This window comes from Culex pipiens, chromosome 1 (genome assembly GCF_016801865.2).
Source record: "Culex pipiens pallens isolate TS chromosome 1, TS_CPP_V2, whole genome shotgun sequence".
In the NCBI taxonomy this organism is placed as follows: Eukaryota; Metazoa; Arthropoda; class Insecta; order Diptera; family Culicidae; genus Culex; species Culex pipiens.
In genome coordinates this window covers 99,523,685-99,545,009 of record NC_068937.1, presented here as the reverse complement: position 1 = coordinate 99,545,009, position 21,325 = coordinate 99,523,685, and the positions used below count along the sequence as shown (strand labels likewise).

At 43.3% G+C, this 21,325-nt stretch overlaps 1 protein-coding gene across 1 annotated transcript in view; it reads left to right on the top strand.

Moving 5' to 3' along the window:
• Nucleotides 1–19,532, top strand: part of LOC120430223 (beta-1,3-galactosyltransferase 2-like) — a 33,853-nt gene extending 14,321 nt beyond the window's left edge. Inside the window, exons 3-6 of the mRNA XM_039595302.2 lie at nucleotides 9,231–9,637; nucleotides 11,756–12,254; nucleotides 12,941–13,166; nucleotides 17,743–19,532. Of these exons, the coding sequence (XP_039451236.1) occupies nucleotides 9,231–9,637; nucleotides 11,756–12,254; nucleotides 12,941–13,166; nucleotides 17,743–18,124 (1,514 nt within the window). The 3' untranslated portion in view covers nucleotides 18,125–19,532. The remainder of the gene's footprint in view (nucleotides 1–9,230; nucleotides 9,638–11,755; nucleotides 12,255–12,940; nucleotides 13,167–17,742) is intronic.
• Nucleotides 19,533–21,325: the final 1,793 nt, after the last annotated feature.

Here is a 21,325-nt window from a genome sequence, read left to right as displayed (position 1 = left end):
CATGGAGTTTGATGTGCAACATGATGAGTTTTGACCAAAAAAGTCAAGTTGGCCGTTCATCGGGTACCCGGGAACCGGTTCCAGGTTATCCGGAAGTGGCCACTTACACTCCAGAGTGGTTCTGGCAATCGTGTATTGTGTTTTTAGTAAGTTTTATGGATCAATTTCAACTATCATGAGAGTATTGGTATCACATATACGTGAAAAACAGTAAAACATGAACTTTTCGGATGTTCCGGATTTCCAGAACCGGTAGATCACCTGGCCCTGATATTAATATTTGTGGTCAAAGTACAGGTAAATACCTGTCAAATGCAACCAGGAGCATCCTGATTGGTTGAAATTTGCCGGAGATACACTGCCGTTCTACGCATAATTGTCCCATGTAAAAAAAAAGTACAGCTGAGAAAAACGCGAATGAAATTTTTCGACCGATTTCTGTGTTTCTACGCATAATTGTCCCGTGGGTTCCTATTCGCCCTATGTGTCCCTAATCGCCCCAGTTATCAGTTTATCACCCTTATTTGTGATTATCTTGCTATACAACAGGTAAAAAAGACATAATGCTTAGTAAAACTAATGATTCCGTGTAAGAAAATACTTGGTGGGACAATTATGCGTAGAAGTTTAACGATGGGACAAACAGACTTGGTGTTGTTTTTAATGAGTTTCCGAACAAAGTACCAGATTTTATGTGTTTTTCTTAAAGTACACGTCAAACTAAACTTAAAAATGTCATAAAGTCAAAATCGTCAAAAAATGACATGGGACAATTATGCGTAGAACGGCAGTACAGGTCGTCAAAGTTGGGGTCTCAAAAAGGTCTTTTTTCGGTTGGAGCCAATTCCCGGTGGCCACAGTGATCAAATCCGGTTTTCCAGGTCGTTTTCCGGAAAGGAGACGTTCTAAGCTTTCATTTGTGACCAAATGAACCGGAAGCGGTCAAAAACTGGATTTGTTGACGATTTTTTTTAAGTTTGGGGTCAAAAAGGACCCCAATACCTTATATGTGATTTTTTTTTGTAATACCAAGGGAAGGTTAAATGGTGAAAAGCTATTTAAGATTTTCGGACCGCATCGTTTCAAAAAACTGGTTCTAAGCTTTAATTTTATTTTTAAGAATTAATTTGGAAAATAAATGTGTGTTTCGATACAAAGGAATTTATCATTCTCTACCAAATTTATCAAAAGTATTCCCGACAACTAGGGGAAATAAACCCATTTTAAGCCTAATAAGCGGTCTTGTTTGAATGATGTTGGATAATCTGGAGTGTTCCTTGAAATTCAGTTAAACCAAGTACACCAACGAGTAGAGCAACTTTTTGTGAACATTTCTGTTTATTTTCACTTTTATTAAAAGTTATGCTATTTCTTTTACAAGCATTTTAAAAAAATATTTCAAAAACGCATTCTAATCAGTCGTGTGCATTGGGCCACGCCCATTTTTCTATTTTCAGCTTAGTTCTTTTCTTCTTCCAACGTTCGTTTGGGTCTGCTTCGTGCTGCCAAAATTGATGAAATTTTGAGCGAACACTCACGAAAAGTAGCATTTATAGAGAAAGTTTCCTGGCAACACCACAAGCGCTGCTGGTGGTGTTGGTGGCCACCCTTTGTTCTTTATTTGCCTTTGCCTCTCGCTCGGTTTTCTTCAGGCTTCGCTTGGAATGGGTCATCAAGATTGAAACGTCAAAAGACTTGGCGCGTTTGTTTTTTGATGGCGCTTGCTAATTATTTACATGTTTCGGGATTATTTTTCAAGTGAGTGACTAAGTAACGGTCAAAAGAACATGTTGCCGGTAGTTGGAAGCAATTTTATATCTTAAGCGCTTTGAAATCGTTAGCGCAAGTGAAAGGATATTGATGGCGACTTTCGTTAAGCAGTTAACCTCTGATCTTGCGTGTGGATGTGTGTGCCACCAAAATGATGAGAAATGGTCTCGCAAAATAGAAATTATGATCAAAAGTGCATTAAATTTGATCTTTTTGGCCAGTAAGTGGCATACATTTGCGTGCTTACTCGAGGCGGTGCTGTTGCTGGTAAGTTTACAGCCTAAATAGTATTTTTGGAGCTTTAATCGAGCATCAAACTCTCCATATGACGAAGATAGGTGTTTGATTAGAAAGGGTATATTTCCCCTACTTCAGCAAATATTTTGCACACAAGCCCTCGACACGAATTCTTGCCAACGGTTTTTTTCTCCACCACACGATGGCTGGTTCAATTGGATCAATTGACCGGTTGATTGAATCTCGACAGACCGGCGGCACCGACCGATTTCTTATCACGAGGGCTATACACTGACTGACTGTGCGGGGACAGAGTCGGCATAAAATTGAAATAAATTTGGAAAACTAAACGTCTAGACCAAACATTTCGGTGCGGGGACTCAATTTGGGCCTTGGAACTTTGAGGGGTCAATGCTCCCTCTCCCGCTGTCCGTGGGGAGACTCTTCGAGTTTTTGAGCTTCTGAGAAATTTCAATTTTTGGCAATTTGCAGCTTTGCAGTTCCGCATGCGGTCGACGTGGTTTGGCAGAGTGGCTTGCAGGCCAGTAATTAGACGAACCTTGTTTTATTTAGATCGGTGGCTTCACAGTAAAAAAAATCATGGTAAAATTTCATCTAAAAAGGAGTACATCTTTTATGTCAGAAAAAAGCTTCAATTTTACCTCTAATAATGTGTAAATTTACATCTGGCAGACGCTAGGAAAAAATATCTGTAATCCCAAAAAAATATCAAACCGGCGATAGTTATATCTAGCTTACTAAGTCCGCGCCCCAACCCGCACGGCCATCTCGCCGCTGTGAAAACTGGAAGATCAAAGCCAATGTAGCTCTATGTGTTCCGTGCATTGTATACTGTATTTACTGCATATAGGGTACATATACGATATACGAGATACGTAGAGGTACATTGGCTTTGATCGTTCAGTTTTCACAGCGGCGAGATGGCCGTGCGGGTTGTGGCGCTGACTTAGTAAGCTAGATATAACTATCGCCGGTTTGATATTTTTTTGGGATTACAGATATTTTTTCCTAGCGTCTGCCAGATGTAAATTTACACATTATTAGAGGTAAAATTAAAGCTTTTATCTGACATAAAAGATGTACTCCTTTTTAGATGAAATTTTACCATGATTTTTTTTACTGTGTTTATTTGCACAACAAGCTTGGCATGCAAATTGTCAACTGATGAGCGGAGTGGTTCTGCATAGCAGCAGGAAAAAGTCACTGCTGTGGATACGTGATTGAAAAGATGACAATTTCTAATTTCAAGTTTAAGGGATGTCGACCGGAAAATTTCAATGAATTTAAAAGATGTTTGTTTGCGATGCCTACCAAGCTGCAACGCTATGGAGGTGGTCTTGAAAAATCGCGCAAATTTATACATGTCGCCTCCAGAAATCATTCTGTTGACTCTCAATTCCATGACCTAACCCATGTAATCAGGGGACAATTGGATGTACCCCCTCGAACACATTACGTAAAGACGAAATTGCTCCAAATATATCTATATCACCAGGACTGTCGCCAGGGGCAGCACAATTCCCCCTTTTACATTGATTGGTTGTAATCTATAGAGAAAAGGAGGAACTCTTTCCAGTTCCAACGAAGAAGAAACGCTGCTGCTATTGAGGCAATTGATGGCCACGGCAAATCAATTGAGCCGACGGACATGAATAGAAACCGTTTTGTCTATTGTCACCATCTGACGCCCGAAATAATTCCTGAAATTGTGAATGAAGTTGGCCATCGATGAATCGAGACAAATGTACGCAATGCCAGAGCGCGCTCTGTTGTCATTCATAGAAAAGGCGAGGTGCGTAAATGCGTGCGTGCGTCAGCTATAAATGCACGCATCAGGAGTTGTGATTTTGTCGCCACCGCAACTTTGTTTTCTAGTACAAGTGCGAAAGGTGCCAGCAAAGGTTATTGCTTTATATTTATTTCTGCTGCTGGTGCTGATTGGTGCCAATTTATGGACATTATTTGTTTTATAATTTTTATTGATCGCAACTCGCACACGCGAGAGAGATTTTTCGCGCGCGAATCTCGGGCGACACTTGCGTTGTTATTGTTGTTGTGGCGGTGTGACGTGTGACACCTTTTCAGTGCACGAAAAGCAGGGGTGAATTCATAGCATCAACGAGAAACACTTAAGGCTCTGAAAGGCATCATTCCCAATCGGCCATTTGGCGACCATGTTTGTTTTAGAAAAACATTAAAATCTTGATTCAGAATGTTTCAATCAAAAAATGGTTTCTTTGTGTTGTTTGTAGAGGTATTTTACATATCGTGATTATTTTTTCCAGTGTTGCAAATGAGTTATAGAAAAGCTATCAATTGATTATCTCTGCACCAAAAACATCCGAGAGAATGACGGTCGTCACTATAGCTTGTGAGATCTCTTCACGTGATCACGTGATTCCCAGCGATGTCATTCTCTCTCTATCACTCCTATTCTTTTCACGCCTAGGCGCTCTCACCGCTGAGTCTCTCAATCTCTCCGAAAACTGCAAAGAGAGACCGTGAGATGGCGATTAGGAGCCGACCACGCATGACGTCCCGTTAAACTGGGTTTGCGAAATTGATTTTGTAGCGGCGTTTGTGGTTAAACGCTGTTGCGGTAGGATGATCGGAGAAGCGGGAATGAGAGAGAAAAGGCAAATGTCAATCGCGAGTGTGTAAACACGAAAACGTGTTCGGCTATGTTCGGTGCTGAGAGTTTCAATAAGGAGAGAAGAGCAGTTGTATTTGAGGCATGAATATTCAGGCGGGATAATTGTAGTTGCTGAGAGCTGATATTTTGATATTTTAACAACCCTGATTTTCCTGAAAAGTTTCAGGATCATTTACCAAATTAAATTATTCATCTTCGACAACGACACACACAGCGCCTGTTATGATCGTCATTGCTAAGCGAACGCAAACACGACGTGGAAACGAACGAAAACGGAGATCTCAAGCTGCCAGCCGACCCAAAGCCTCATGCCCATTCTCTCTTTTGCTTCTCATTTTCTTACTCTTGCTCATTCTCATTCAACAGAACTACTGGCGAGAGCGCTTCACTGTGTGATCTCCAAGATCTGGGAGGAGGAGTGGATGGATGGTGTCGTGTGCCCCACTTACAAAAAGGGCGATAAGCTAGACTGCGGCAACTACCGCGGCATCACGCTTATCAACGCGACCTACAAAATCCTCGCTCAGATCCTCTGCCGTCAGCTGTCACCCCATGCAAGGAGGTTCGTTGGGCCCTACCAAGCGGGCTTCACTGGCGCGCGCGCCACCACGGACCAAATATTTTGTCTCCGACAAATCCTCGAGAAATGTCGTGAGAACAACGTGCCCACACATCACATCTTCATCGATTTCAAGGCGGCCTATGATACAGTCGACCGCGAGCAGCTATGGTAGATTATGCACGAGAACGGGTTTCCGGATAAACTGACTCGACTGATCAAGGCTACCTTGAATGGTGTGATGTGCGTGTTTCGGGGGATTTAGCGGAACCCTTTGGACCACGCCGAGGGCTGCGGCAAGGTGATGGCTTATCCTGTGCGCTGTTCAACATCGTCCTTGAGGGCATTATTCGAAGGGCGGGCATTGACACGAGTGGCACGATCATGAACAGGTCCTGCCAGCTGCTTGCTTTTGCCGAAAACATCGACATTGTGGCAAGAAACCTGGAGACGGTGAAGGATGTCTACACCCGACTGAAGGTACAAGCAAGGCGTGTAGGACTTGGCATGAATACGACGAAGACGAAGTACATGAGAGGAAGGGGTTCGAAGGACGTCGGCCCCCCAAGTCTCACCCCTCTAACTGTGGATGGTGATGAGTTGGAGGAGGTGAGCGAGTTCGTGTACTTGGGATCGCTGGTAACCGCCGACAACGACGCCAGCAAAGAGATCCGGACTCGTATTTTTGCTGGGAATCGTGCGTACTTCGGATTACGGAAGACCCTCACATCAGATCGAGTGCAACGACGCACGAAGCTGACGATGTACAAAACACTGATTAGACCGGTAGTCCTCTATGGCCATGAAACCTGGACGATGCGGCAGGAGGACGAACGTGCCCTTGGAGTTTTCCAACGGAAGGTGCTACAAACGATCTACGGTGGAGTGCAGGTGTCTGACGGAGTGTGGCGAAGACGCATGAACCACGAACTGCACGCGTTTCTTGAAGAACCGACCATCGCCACCCAGGCAAAGATCGGGAGGCTCAGGTGGGCCGGCCATGTCGCCCGGATGGACGAGAGCCAGCCTGTCAGACTGCTTTTTGACCGCGCTGAACCAGCAGGCGGAACAGGCAGAAGAGTAGGGAAACCGCGCGCACGGTGGGGAGACCAAGTGAATGGTGACATCCGGAAGATCTGTAACGTGGGAAATTGGAGAGTAGCAACGCAAGATCGAGAAAGATGGAAGCGTCGTCTTGCTACAGCACGCGTATGGTATGTATGCTCATTCTCTGACCGAACGAATTTTGGTGAGAGTCCAATGACTGTGTGAGTGACTTTGCGTTAGTCGTAGTTAGAGAGCCTTAAGGTCTTCCCGTTTCATCATTTACAAATGCCGCACTCGAGGTTTGCTCTCTATGTACAACAGGGTGGCAAACTCTCGAGTGTGGAAACAATGACTTCTTTTCACTCTTTCTGCCTCAAAATGGACCTTTGTGACTCTAACGCTCTGGAGCACTATTGAGCTATTTAGCAATTTTTTCTCATTTCTCATGAAATAGCTGGAAATCTTTATTTATAAAAGGGTCAACTTTAATATTGTTTGATTAATCTAAACTTTTCATACAGCATACATTCGTCTATACAAGTTTCCATGCAAACTTGACAAAAATGTTATGTAAAAGATAATAAAATGTTTATTCTGAAGCCGATGTGACTTTAACGCCAACATTATTTGGGAACCCGGACTTTGCCTTAAAGCACCGCGATTTATAAATTCCCCGATTCTTGTGAAGTAGTTTTCTTATCGATTTGGTGTCTTCCGAAAAGTATGGATAATAGTTCTCTAGATTTTCGCCAATTATTTCGCGATTTTTAATCTGTATTTTTTGTTTGGATGAAACGTTTCTTCACGTACCTTTCTGCCTTTTCACAGAAAGCTCGTAGACCCACCTTCATGCATACCTATCGACTCAGAATCGAAAACTGAACTGTGTGTGTGTGTGACCAAAATTCTCACTGAGTTTTCTCAGCACTGGCTGAACCGTTTTGGTTTTGGTGTTTTTGTATCCATCCGGATGTTAGATAAGTGACCGGAAATCGACTCAAATACCATAATGTTATACATAACAGTTAAAAGGACATAATAAAAATGAGTTAAGAATAAAAAAAAAGTTATACATCGTTGGTAAGGTAATTCAAAAAACCTTTCCAACGTGTCCAAAAAAATTAAGATCTGGCAACCCTGTCTGAAGTTTTGGCGACTTAAGTGATATTTATGTACTATTTTGTAGCCGGATCTCACCTAAATGTATGTAAACTATGTTCGGGTCCATCATCCGACGGTTAGATAATCGAAAAACCTTTCCAACGAGTCCAAAGCATTGAAGATCTGGCAACCCTGTCTCGAGTTTTGACCTCTTAAGTGACATTTGTGTACTTTTTTTATTGTGGATTTTAAGAAAAGTGGCAAAGAGCCACATAGGTGGATTAAGTCAGTGTTTCACTAAAAGTTGGATGTTTGAAAAATAGTAAAAATGTGGTCAAACAAATTTAAAAAAATATATTTTCAGAGGCTGAATAAAACTTGCAATCGAAAAAAAAACCACCGATTTTTGATAACGTGCACTGTTTTGGAGTGCTGAAATTGCTCGAATTTCTCGAAAATTGAAAATGCTCGATTTCTCGAAAACTATAAGTAATTTGTAATTTGTTGCTTTATTGGATACGATAACTTGTAGTTTTATTTTTACAATATTTAAAAATTAATTTTCGTGGAATTGTCTGATCTTCTCAGTAGAAATAATTACAATTTGAAATTTGGTCCCAAATCCAAAATATGAAATCAAGGGAATTATCTATTCGTAGACCTTTTCAAAAGTTATACTCGATTTAAATTTTTCAGAAATTATTTTTATTGAATAGATCAGAAAATTTTACTAAAGATTATTATTTCAAACAATGCAATTTTTTTGAGCACAATTTCGATATTTTTCAAATATCACCTTTTTATCAAAAAATCGTATCTCTGGAACCTGATTTTGCACGCTTATATACTATGGCTCAAAATATGTCTTTTTAAATCCCATAAAACATTTTTTTTTAAGTTCAAAAATAGGTATTTTGGGTGGCTATAAGTTCATAACGGTACATTTTATCAAAAAAAAAAAAAACATTTTCCAAAAAAAACCCTATTTTTCAAAATGTTATAACTTCGGAACCAGACTTTGCACCATTATGCACTATGGCTCAAAAGATGTCTTAAACAAATAATAATAAAAATGTTAATTAAAATATACGTATTTCACCATTTAAATGTTTAGTACCGTTATCAGGGGTGACATTAGGTCTATGGGGTGACATAAGGTCTAATCTGCATTTTTGTATGACCCAATCTCACCCCCAGACCCAATGTCATCCCTGATGACGGTACCGTCAAAATTGTATGGAGACTTGTATGTAAAAGTAATGATGCAAAATGGCTTCTTTTGACAGTAGTAAGTCAAGTAACTCCCATATTTTTAAAGGAAATGCTAAATGCAGTGTCAAAAAGTTTACAAGAAATATCAACCGAATCCCTGCATTCAACACTGTCTCAAATCAGTGTCCCTCCACCAATTGGAAAGCGCAACCAATAAAAAATACTGCACTGGGTGACGAGTCTCGAGACGACAATCTCCGGGCTGGCAACGATCGATGCTGGATTGTGCACTCGCATCAATTTCTAGATCGCACTCACTGAAATTTGCATATGTGCAACACTGAACGATCACTGGGGCTGCATCGATTCCCTGAAACTCTTCTCGTTGATCATCAGTTCTCGCGGGCAAACAAGCAAGAAGAACACAAACAAGTTGGGGGCAAGAATTCCAATTTGAAACTTTTCGCTCCCGCAACCATTTGCCTTCATTGAAGCTGATTTAGTGCGAGTTGGACGGCCGGCGAAATTGGGCGTCGATTTGTTTCGGTCGTTTCGTGAACGGGACCACTTTTCGGAGTTCGAGACCGGACTAATATGATCCTCGTTTTGCTTTTTTTCTTCTCCCCGCAGGAACCATCGCCGGCTGGAGTGCCAACACGTCCCGGCAGACGGCCCACTACGTGCTGCCGGCGGAAAACACCACCGTGATCGACCCGGTCAACGTGTGCTCGGCCGAGGAGCGGACCGGCGAGGGTCTCGAGAACGAGAAGGTGTTTCTGCTGATTGTGGTGTGTTCGGCGCCGCGCAACTTCGAAGCCCGCCAGACGATCCGCGAAACGTGGGGAAATGTGAGCGGGTTCAACTATCCGCAGTTTGCGCAGCTGCACGCGCGCCTCCGGGGCGAGTATCTGGACCCGAGACCACCGGACAAGGATTTGGCCGATTTTATGCGGCGGGTGACGGGTGCGGATGGGATTACCGTGGCCAGTGAACGCACGCAGAAGCACCAGCAGCACCAGAGTGCTGCGCCAGAAAGGGTGAGTAGTTTTGGAAAAACTGTTTGACCTACAGATTGTCAAGGCAAACAGATTGGCCAATGTTTGACAGATCCAAACGCGCTGGACACCAACCGCCCTTTACGCCCAGCAAAACTGGCAGTGTTGCAAGCGCAAAACATACGTTGCCAGTGCTGATTTATTTTGCATCGACCAATCTGTTTCCCTTGACAATCTGTAGTTTGACCTGGAGTCGTGAACGCCTGTGGAGATGCATGATAGTTTGTCAGGTGCCCGCTGAACTCGAAACTTTGAATAACTGTGAAAATGCTGCTCGCTAGTAAATGTGACGGAAAAAGGAGATATCTATCTTTTTTCCAAGTAAACAAGGACAGCATAAGTGTAGTAACTTTCCAGCAGATAAAAACTTTAGTTCGAGTAAAAATTTTTTATGCGTTACGTTATAAAAGACGCTCCCAGACGTGATTTGTCTAATCACGCCTAAATGTTGGCCCCGGTGTAACCTAGAGGTTAGGTCGTTAGCTCAGTCCAGGTGCAGGAGTCATCTCCGTGGGTAAAAAGCTAGTCTCGGTGGAGTCGATGGTAGGCAGTTGAACTCACAATCCAAAGGTCGTCAGTTCGAATCCCGGGGTGGGATGGAAGATTAGGTGTAAAAAGAGGTTTTGATTGTCTCACCATTTCAAACCTTCGGACACCTAGTTTCGAGTAAGAATCTCGCAATAGAGAACGCCAAGGCAATGCTGTAGAGCGAACTATTTGATGTTTTTGAAGCCAACAATTTCAAAAAATAAAACTAGCTCAGTAAAATGTAAGTTAACAAACTCCCATTCTTGGGAGGAAGATTTATTCAGAAGAATAATATGTGGAAACGATGTAGTCCATTGTCCGAAACGTAATGAACTAATTGCTATTTCCACACCAAGAAGGGATCTTCTTTGATTCGTATCGACTGCACAGAAAATGTCAATACACCGACGAAAACGAAGACTACCAACCAGGTTATAGAGCGAGTTCTGGATTATTACAGGTTTTTTTGCTGCTGTTTGGGACATAACAGTTACAATTCTAGTTAGTTCTCTTTTGTAATTCAGTATTACAAGAATTTGTAATTTTGGATTACTTTATCCTGAGTGGCATAGCATCAACATCTAAGTACAAGAATCTAATTCACGCCCTCTAGATTGGACGCCGTCAGTCAAAACCCACCCCTAACCGGTCGGAATTCCCAGTGAGCTTGAAGGGCTACTTTTGAAGGGAACCTAAAAACCTTGTGACACGTCCTATCTTTTTACAGCAGACGTGTCACAAGATAGTACACAAGCGACAATACGTTGTTACATTTGTGTAACTCGCTACCATAGATCGTAAAGCTTGTAAAAAAAAAAAGATTTGATAGAAACTTTCTTGCTCACTTCACAGCACAACAAGTAGTAATCCAGCTTCGTGTAAAAGGCCTGGGTGTAAAATATATTTTGCATTATTTTGTGAAATTTTATGTAATATTACACCCTGAAAATGTAGCCCATCAGTATGAGAAACCTACTTGACCGAAATGTCAAGCTCACATATACGTTTATCCTTTTTAGAAGCTGTAATTGAACGTCAAAGTGCTCATATCAACTGCATACACGAATGCGTTGAAAAGGTAAAACACCAAGGTTGTCAAAACTAGAGCAGGTGCGAATAGGTAACCACCAACGGCGACCGCCAAGTCAGTTTGTAGATCTCGAGGGGGCGGGAAAGGAATGTTAGTAACGCTTGTTGCTACTAGGGTAACCTCTTTACGATTTGTTTACACCCACAAGCGCCAGGAAACTTGTTTTTAGTAGATTGAACTGTTTTGGTCAGGATTCATAATAGAAGAATCACAAATCGTTTGTTTAATGGAATAAGCTGTTATTCTCAAGGCAAGCAATCTGCTGTTGAGATAATTACCGTTCAGCTGTGGAAGGAAAAATTAAAATACTTTTTGTTTAAAGAGTGAATTGTTGAACAGAATGTGCTGCCCCTGTTGGCATAAATGTTCAATGTGCCTTTTTATCACTTTTGAGTTATTGAGGTAGTATCAGTGTTACCGTTTTTGATTGATTTCTTTATTCACAGAAGTTTAATTATTCTCCCATTCCTTCTTCTTTCCAGCACAACGACCGTAGTCGCCGCGCTACCGATCCTCATAGCAGTAGTAGTAACAAATCTAGTCAATCTTCTCCTGCGCCATCCCAGTCCACCTCCACCACGCCGGGCGGAGTTCCTTCCCCGCTGGACGGCGCCCTCCTCAACGTTAAGGTAGTATTCCTGCTAGGTCAAACCGAGGCCGAGTATTTGCACCAACGCACCAGCAACAGCAACGGCAAACCAGTCGTCGTTGGCGAACAACAACAACAGACGACGCCGCTTGCGCTGGTTGAGCAGACCACGGCGACGCGTCCGCCGAGCTTGTTCCAGCCGGGCGGGGACGTCGATCCGGCGTTTAACGTGCGCGAAGAGCCCGAACTGGACGAGCAGCAGCGGCGGTTGCTGAACGAGAGTGAGGTGTACGGGGACATCATTCAGGAGAGCTTCATCGATAGCTACAACAATTTGACGCTAAAGACGATCATGATGCTCAAGTGGGTGAACAACAATTGTGACGGGCGAGGTTAGTATCGGGGGGTGGCGGGGACTTGGTTGATCTATTTTATTTTAGCTTGAAGTCGTCGTCATGTTGAAGCAAAGGTTTGATTCCTGGAGAAGGAGTGGCGCTGGCGACTAACCGACATCGATCCGACGTCCCCCCCAACAGAGACCATTGGCCGGTTGAACCAGAACAACCGGGAGTACCTGCAGTTCAAGCTGGACGAGCGGGACTACGCGAACGACTTCCACGCGCGGATGCACGTGTACGTGCACGGTGAAGAGTGGCTGCGGATGCACCATCCGTACGCACCCGGCAACGTCGTCAACTTTACCATCAACAAGGGCGTCAAGCCGTCCATCACGCCGGAGGTGGGCCGCTACGTGGGACCGGTTCCGGCCGGTGCCGGCCGCTTCATCGAGTTCAACGTGACGGAAATGGTGCAGGAGTGGTTCGAGAATCCGCGCCAGAACAACTACGCCATCGTGGAGACGCTGAACAAGTTCTCCGAGAAGGTCGTCGCGGCCAACCCGAACGGCGGGAATTTTGTGAGATGATTTTTTTTGGTTTATTTTCAGAGCGACGGCGGAAGGTTGGCATGTGTGTGAAAACGGGAGCTGGAACTTCAAATATCATCATTTTTTTCTACAAAAACTAAAAATCTCGTAATCCAGTAATTAACTCTTTGCAAAACAAAACTTTTATTCCAGTCAAATACATCATGAAGTGTGACGACGACACGTTCGTGAACGTGCCCAACCTGCTGCAGGTGCTGCTCGGTGGGACGGTGCCGCTGTACAAGGCGTCCATTCCGTTTTACGACCGGAACACGGTGGCGGTCAAGTCGGCCAAGAATCGGCTGGTGCAGGTGCGCCGACTGCTGACCGGGTTTTTGTTCTGCGAGGCGAAGCCGATCACCGATACCAGCAGCAAGTGGTGAGTGGTGGGAATTGTGGAGGAAAGTTTTTGCCAAGTTCGGTTCAGAAATTAACGGTATGGTTGTCACGGCAAGTAGCGCAATTCTCTCTTTTTCTCTAAAAATAGCTGCATTTTCATTATTTTTGAGTTGAGAGCATTTGAAGGATGGGCAGATACAAAATTCGAAGCATTTTTGAAAATAATTATTCGTGAATTGATCAAAAACTTTGAAAAACGGATTTGTTTACTGTAGTAGGCCTTGCCTACAGCAAACCCAGATTCCAACAGTCCGCTTTTTTAAATAAACGCCGTCTAGTAACGAACCCAGTCTCTCATTGTTTAGCAACAGACGTTAAAGTTTGACGACGAAGAAAAGCAATAGTTCAAACTGTCAAGATGCTGACTGATCCTGAACATAAGGCCGCCATCCTCAAGCTGACAAATCTGATCGTTACCCAGCCGGAGAAGTTTGCGGCACTCCAACGGCCAACGTTGGATTTTTTTCGCGGTTCGCGCGATACGAGGATGTCTTCAAGGAGGATAACGAACACCTGAACGACAAGGGTAAGATAAGGCTACGTGGTATTGGGCAACCGTCAGAGAAAGCAGTTACAAAAACCACACGTGCAGCAGATGCAAGTGGCAGGGCACAAGGAAGGCTATTGCTCCATGGCCGAGCAGAAGTCGTAGAAACAGGTCGAGCAGCCAAGGCCTGAAGACTTCGTCACGTCCAAGGGCAGTTAAGCAGACGGACCTGAAGCAGAAGGGGTGAAGTTCATCCGCATCGCGCCCAACGAGACGACCGTACTGCTGCAGTTGGATTCCGCTCTCGACATCACGATGATCTCACATCACCATCCAGAACGTCGCGAAGGTAGGATGCATCTACGTTACGGAAGATCATGACTTCACAGACTTGGACACAGCGCTCGCCCACAAGTTCCCCAAGACGTCGACGCTCCGGATCAACGCGTCGATCTAGCCGTCTCGAATCAAATCAACGACGATCACCGCACCGGCTTCGGGCTACGCCATCAAGCTTGCCGACACCAGTTCCTGCACCAACGCCTGCTATGCAAGACAAGCAAACAAGCATCGCTTGGTTCAAGCTGCCAAGCGTTGAAGACACGTGAAGACAAGAATTGGCCACAATCGGTCCCATGAAGATTTTACATCCGTCAAACATCTTAAATGGGGAGATGTAGGCCATGCCTACAGCAAACCCAGAAGCTCACTCAATACCAACAGCCCACAAAGTCGGACACTAGTAACGAAACCAGCCTTCCATTGCTTCGCGACAATCAAAATTATGACAACGAAAAAAAAGATATTTTTTTCGTGCTTCGATTAGGTATTTGATGTGAAATTTTTCCGAGGCTTCCATATAAAAGAGTCTGGACTGTATTGAAAAATGTTGCTTTACTGTTCCAAGTCAAATTTTAAGTTTTTACATGAGTTAAAAGTTTTTCGCTATTCTAGAAGAACAATTTGATTTTTGATTTGATAGGCAATACGTTGAGTAAGATTTTTTGTTTCGGTATATTTGATCAAACCTTTTCAATGCAAAATTGTTTTAATTTTTTTTTTATTTTGGAATTCACGTGATCATGAAACAAAAAATTCTGACTTATTTATTTAGGTGGTTTAAGCGATATAGGCGCACCAAGTACCACGCAAGCTAGCCCATATAGCTGCTTGTTATCCAACGCTTTGGACTCCCAATGTTTGATGATGTCCGGGTCGTGATGTAGATGGGTGGTATCATTTGCCATATTTATGAGCGCTGACTTCCTCCAACATCGCAACAAAATCATCGACGACACGTGGAGCAGCATGTTCGTTTTCGGGGTTGACGGGTTCCGTAAGCATGTTTAGCATCTTGGCCATCTTGAGGACGTGGTTCTATAAAAAAAAACCTATGTTGTTTGTTCGTTTGGCTTTTAAAGCAAACATTTACGATTGCCTCAGCTTTATCTTTGTCATCAAAGATAAAGCAAAAAAAAAAAGTGGTATTTAAAAACTCCTTCGTTAGTCAAATAGCATCGCTGCTTTGTAGGCGTTGTTACTTTTAACGCCTTCGAGCGTCGGCCCAAATGCTGATCCATCTTTTTGATCTCCCACTGGCAATGTTTAAGGACCGTCGTATCCGCCTTGAATTCGGTTGTTGCAATGTAATGCGGTTTGAGAGCCTCTACAAATTGCCCAGCTGTTATCCAAATTCCTTCGGAAACGAGCAGGGCCGGGCACGTATCTTCGAATTCGAAGTAGAATTCCTTGTTTGCAAGTTGTCAATACAACCGACCATACACTTCAACGATCTGATGGTGTTTCCCTTATCAACAGCAATCGAGCATTTCCATTCGAGCAGTTTTTGCTTTTTTCTACAATGTATTCCTTATGGGAGAACTGTCATTTCTACCACTCGAATCGGGTACTCCATTATGAATGCGCTGAAAAGATAAAACATCAAGATCATCAAAACTAGATCTGGAGCAAATAGGTAACAGTCGTTGGCCACCAACGGCGCCCGCCATTGCAGTTTGTAGAGTTCGGGGGGATTGACACGGGAATGTTAGTTAGCACAGTTTGCTACCAAGGGTGGGTTATCTACACCCCCACGTGTGCCGGAAAAAAACTACTTCTTCTTGGGAGTTTGTTGGTGGGTAAGGGTAATGGCCAGGATTCACCATAGATAAGGCTACCAACTCTTGCTAAGCAAAAATCCGTACATTTTGCCGATATGACACCATGGTATACAAAAACTGCCAAGGAACAGGGGGATGTTAACGGCAGCCATCTTGGGGATTGAGATTGATATCACGCGCAAACTGCGCACAGTAAAAACTATAATATTTTTTTATTTATATTTAATTTTTTTAGAACGTAAATTCTGAATTAGTGTAGTAAAAGTCAAATAACACAGTACTTAATTTAAACGTTTCATGTGATACAAGTATACACGCAGAAAAATAAGGCATATTTGAATCAACAAATTGTTAAATGAAAGGGGAAAGTTAGAGAAAAAGCTTATAACTTAATCACAGTATTTTATCCTTTGTAGATGTGCTTAATCATCAGCTACCCGAGGGCCATAAATTGCTCCGCCTTGTTCCGGCAGCTTCTAAACCGCGTCATCATCTCCCCCGCGAGAGCAAAGAACTCCGGCAGGGTGAAGAGATCTTCCCCGATGACTCCTTGCTGGGTCGCATCGCCGCTACCGGCAGCGACCACGCTTGCAAACGACCGCCCCCATCCAGGAGGGAACGCTGGGTTGTCCGCTGGAACCGTACGCTGTCCAGCTGCAGGAACGGCTGCGCTCGTACTTCGCTGAGGAGAGTGGGACGCTGCTGCTTTCTTCTTCCTCTTTTCCTGCTCCTCGAGGCAGGCCCTGCGCGCGACGCATCCGCGGTAATTGCCAGTATGGTTGCCGTCACAGTTCACCCACTTTACGCGCGGCATGGTTTGTTCTGCCTTGTCCCCCAAGTCCGCCTTTCGTGGCAGTGCGCACTTCACGCAGCGGGGCCGGAGGTTGCAGTTCCGCGAGCCGTGGCCGAATTTCTGGCAACGGTGGCATTGCGCTACGTCCGTCGGATTCTTGGAGTAAAACCGTCAGTTTACCCAAAAACCGTCCAACGTCTTAATCCGCCGCAGGTCTTGTATCTTGACGGTGCCGCGGACGAAGTACAACAGGTACAGTGTGTGTGTACCTATTACCGTTGTCTTGCGCGAGAGCACTTTTATCTCCCGCGGTTTTATTCCGGCGTCCGAAAGGTGCTTCTTCAGGTCGGAAACTGGACGGTCTTGGTAACCCTGTAAGGCGACCTTAACAGGGGGCTTCTCGGGGTTGAATGTGTAGAAGTTGAAGTTGCTACGCTTCAATTCTTCAAACACCAAGTCGAAATTCTTTTTGTTCAGTGTGATCACTTGCACTGCCGACTTACCGATTTTCAGTCAATATCCGAGGCCTTCCAGGAACTCGTCAACATCGTCCGCCAACGTGTCCAAAACAAAAATTGGAGGTGGTCTACGTTCCGCTGGATAGTTGTTCTTTTTTGACGTCGACACTTTTTTGCGTGCACGTCCATCGTCGTCGTCGTCGTTGGTAGTGCTGCTACCGTCGGTGTTGTTGTTTTCTTCGTCGTCGTCGTCGCTCGTTCCTGATGGGGATGTTGGCGGATGTTGATGTGCCACTGGAAGTACCGGAATGGGTTCGCACTGGTGATCTTGGAACATATCCGGGATGTAGTAACTTTTTGTCGATGCCTTCTGTACTCACGCATCCCTGCGCGATGGCGGTCGACACGGCGTTGGTTTGTATACCTTTTTGCACACGACCGGTAGACGAACTTTGCGGGTTTTTAGAGGCCGCACTCGAACTGCCACGGCCACGGCCGGCCTTTGGCATGCTGGAGAAGCAAACTCGCGGGTAATCACAATCAATTACGGCGAAAAAATTCGAAAAAAAAAACGATGGGGCACTGAGCACTTGACTGCTGCTTGCTCTCGTGCGTACACGGAGGTGATAATGTAATTTTATATTACGTTCAAATCATGTACACCAAAGCAAAACAAAAATGCTCTTTTTCTTTCGCAGGTACTCCCCCAACTACATGTACAACAAGGAGTTCTACCCCAACTACCTGTCCGGCTCGGGCTACCTGATGAACCTGGACGCCGCCAAACTACTCTACCGCCGGCTCCTCACGACGCCCATCTTCCACCTCGAGGACGTCTACCTGACCGGAATCGTGGCAGACAGCGTCAAACTGCACCGCTACCACCACCCCCTGTTCTTCTACTCGTCCACGAAGGATCCGTGCGCCCTGCGCGGTATGATCTCCCAGCACCAGCTCGGCCCGTCGGAACTGCGCACCGCGTACGACTTTGTCACCAACACGACCGCAGTTTGCGGTGGGCCCGAGCGTAACTTTAGCATGGCCAAGATGAAGCTGCAGCAGCGCAAAAAGTGCCAATGACACTGAGCCAAGTCGGGGGTGGTGCCGCCGCCGCCGCCACCGTCGAAGACACGCGCCGCCTTGGCCACGATTGGGCGGCGACATTTTGGACGACGCACTCACATAGATTGAGGAGTTTGTTTTTATCCATTTAATTAGTCCGCGCATTCTCGTTTGACTCTCCAGTAACTCGTAATTCTCCGTCTTAAAAGTAGGACAAAGTCAGCAGGATAAGCCCAAGAACACAAAGTTGTATAGACAGTGTAGCTAGTTTTTTTTAGGTCTAAATATTCTAACGAGTTGATTATAAACGAAAAACAAATAAAAACTGATCAAAAAAGCGTCTCTTGCTGGTTGGAAAGTGCATTCCAAAGCGTGTTAAATAAAAACCATTTTTACTAACTAGTGTTTACCAATTTCAAGCCGAGAGATTTAGCGATGGAATGAATGGGGCAGGACGCGGTAAAACCGAAACCTTTCCAAAAGGGGCGTGTCCATAGAGCGAGTAACGAGCGTAGTGTTAGCGAAGAACAAAAAAAAGTGAAAAGTTTAAACAAAAAATAGAAATCATTTGATTCAGCTGTGATTTGAGAATATTTTAGATAGATTTACAAAATAATGAAGAAAGGGAAAAGCTAGAATAACTAATAAATTACCGTTAGAAAAGTCTGTTTAGCGAAGATAAAGTCACTAGCGAAAGTTACTAATTGCGACACACTCACACAAACAAGCATACACAAGCGAACCACTTCTTCACAGTCACGAAATATTCTAGCAGAGCTGGTTCTGTCAGAATCCTGCTAGAACGGTAGAACATTTCTGCTAGAATTCTATAAGAATATCCAGCTCTGTAAGAACTCTGCTAGAATCCTGCTAGAACGTCGTGACTGGGTTCTTTAGTCGTTTCCGCAAGGCATTTAATTTAGAGCTTAGAAAGATGTGCTTCAATTGGGCACACGCATTACCAATTTTAGTCAGTCACCTTTTCAGCACAAAAGACACGAACAACAAAGATGCAATTCTCGAGCACAACTGTTTTCCTTTTTAATTTTAAATAGATTTAAAATCCATTTTAGCAAACCGCAAAAAAAGGCACAATAAACCAGTAGAAACCGAACAAAATCTTCATAGTTTAGTAGTTCCTAAGAAGTTTTGTTCATTCTCCGAGGTAGGAAAAAAAATCGAGTCACTTATGATTAAAACGGTAGAGAGTGTGAGAAAAACCGGTAACGCGAAGCGTCACCGTTGAGTAAGGTATAGCTTTAGAAATTGTGCGTGAACGTGCGCGAATGTAACGAAACGAACAAAGATAGAATGTAAGCGAGGGCATTGGAAAAAACCAACTCAGCAGCATCTGAAGCTGCGGGATTTAGTTCATATCGCTTTTCACCTAGGTTTTTAGGATTGAATAAAAACGTGTTAAGATTGACGGAAATTGTTGTTTTTATTCCTCCGAAAGCCCATGCCGAATTTCGATTACACGAAAGTTACAATTTAAAAAGCTGAAAGATCACGCGTCTCCATCGACTAGTACTGAGAATCGTTTTTCGATGGAGGTTGAAAGATTCGAGCTTTTTTTTTGAATTATAAGCTTCATTTGGGGCGAATTAAGGACAACTATTTTAGCCATGTTGTTGCACAATAGGGGCATGGGGGGGGGGGGGGGGGGGCAGAATGGACCGCCTAAGGGAAATGCACCAAAAACCATAGAAAAACATGAAAACTTATGAATCCTGTGTAGTAGGCTTATGCTTTGGAATGTTCCCTTCAATGTTGTATACTTGGTTGATGAAAATATTTTACTTAAAACTATTTTTGAGCCACCTTAAAAAAAAAGTTTTTTCGACTTACTTTCCAGGGTGCGGGGCAGAATGGGCCACCTTAGAAAACAAGCCATTTCTTCTAATACAACGTTGAAGGGTGATAAGAAATTACTTGAGGGACCTTTCCATTATAGTTTCCATGAAATTTGATCACTTTTATAAAAATAGTAACTTAAAAAAACAAAGATTTTTGAAAATAGTGTAAATATGTCGAAAAAAGACACTATTTTTACAACTAAGCGTCGAAACAACTAAAAAATCAACTTTTGTTGCATTAAACGTGATTTTTGAAGCTACCAGGAGTGAAATAATCCGTTTAGCCAAAAAAAATTAACTTTTGATTTTTTTTATAAGGCAGGAAAAGGGTGGTCCATTCTGCCCCCGAGTGGATTTTAATTTAACACTTCCACCACCAAGCCTCTAAATGATTTTAAGGTTCCGTTGTTGTTTGTATACTTTGGTAGTAGCATCTAGTAACGTTATAAGCATTGAGCAAAGTTTTTCAAACAATCCAACTTTTCAGAAAGCTTATTTAAGAACCTCGAAATAAACAACATTTGCGTGGTTTTGTCAGTAAATTTACATTTTTGCTCATAATTCGAAAAAAACAATGAATTAAAACGTCGTTTTCGGTATGGTGATGCTATTTGGCGTCCTTTATAAGACCCTTGCCTTACAGTTGGTCTAAATCCATTCTAAAGCCCAAAACCAAGGATGGCCCGTTCTGACCCCATGGTCCATTCTGCCCCCATGGTCCATTCTGCCCCCCTGCCCCTATATTGATATTTCCAAATGGTTCATATGATAACAGAAACAGGACATCGATTTCCACATTTGAAGCTATTATGTGCTTTAAAAACTGTTGTCCCTCTTTGGACTGTAGTCCCGATTCACCCCGGTTGACAAAGTGCTCAGAAAATAAAATATCAGTCGGTCAGTCCCCTGGTTTCAAAAAAATACATAAATCGATGCCTCCAAAATTTTCATTTTTCGTGTCACCCTAGTGGCCACTAAAGTAAAGAAATCTGGAAAATCGAGAATTCACCAAATTTACCAAAAAACAAAAAAAAAAAAAATCGGACAAGGTGGGAAATCTTCTACCACTTTTGAATAATTTTATACAGTCCAGACTCGATTATCCGAAGGCCTCGGAAAAATTTCACTTCGGATAAGGCTAGTACAAATTTTATTACAAGTGAAAGCAGGTGAAATCAATTTAAAATGTATTCCCTTGCGTTTAGAATTATTTTTAGCATGTTTGAGTTGATTTAAAAAACTTTAGAATTTTTGAAAATTTTCGATGTTTGTGTCGCAAAAAGTTTTTTTTCGTTAAATTTTTGTTTTCGTCAAATCTTACATTTTTTGAAAACGAATGATTGTAACACAACTGAACTAGTGT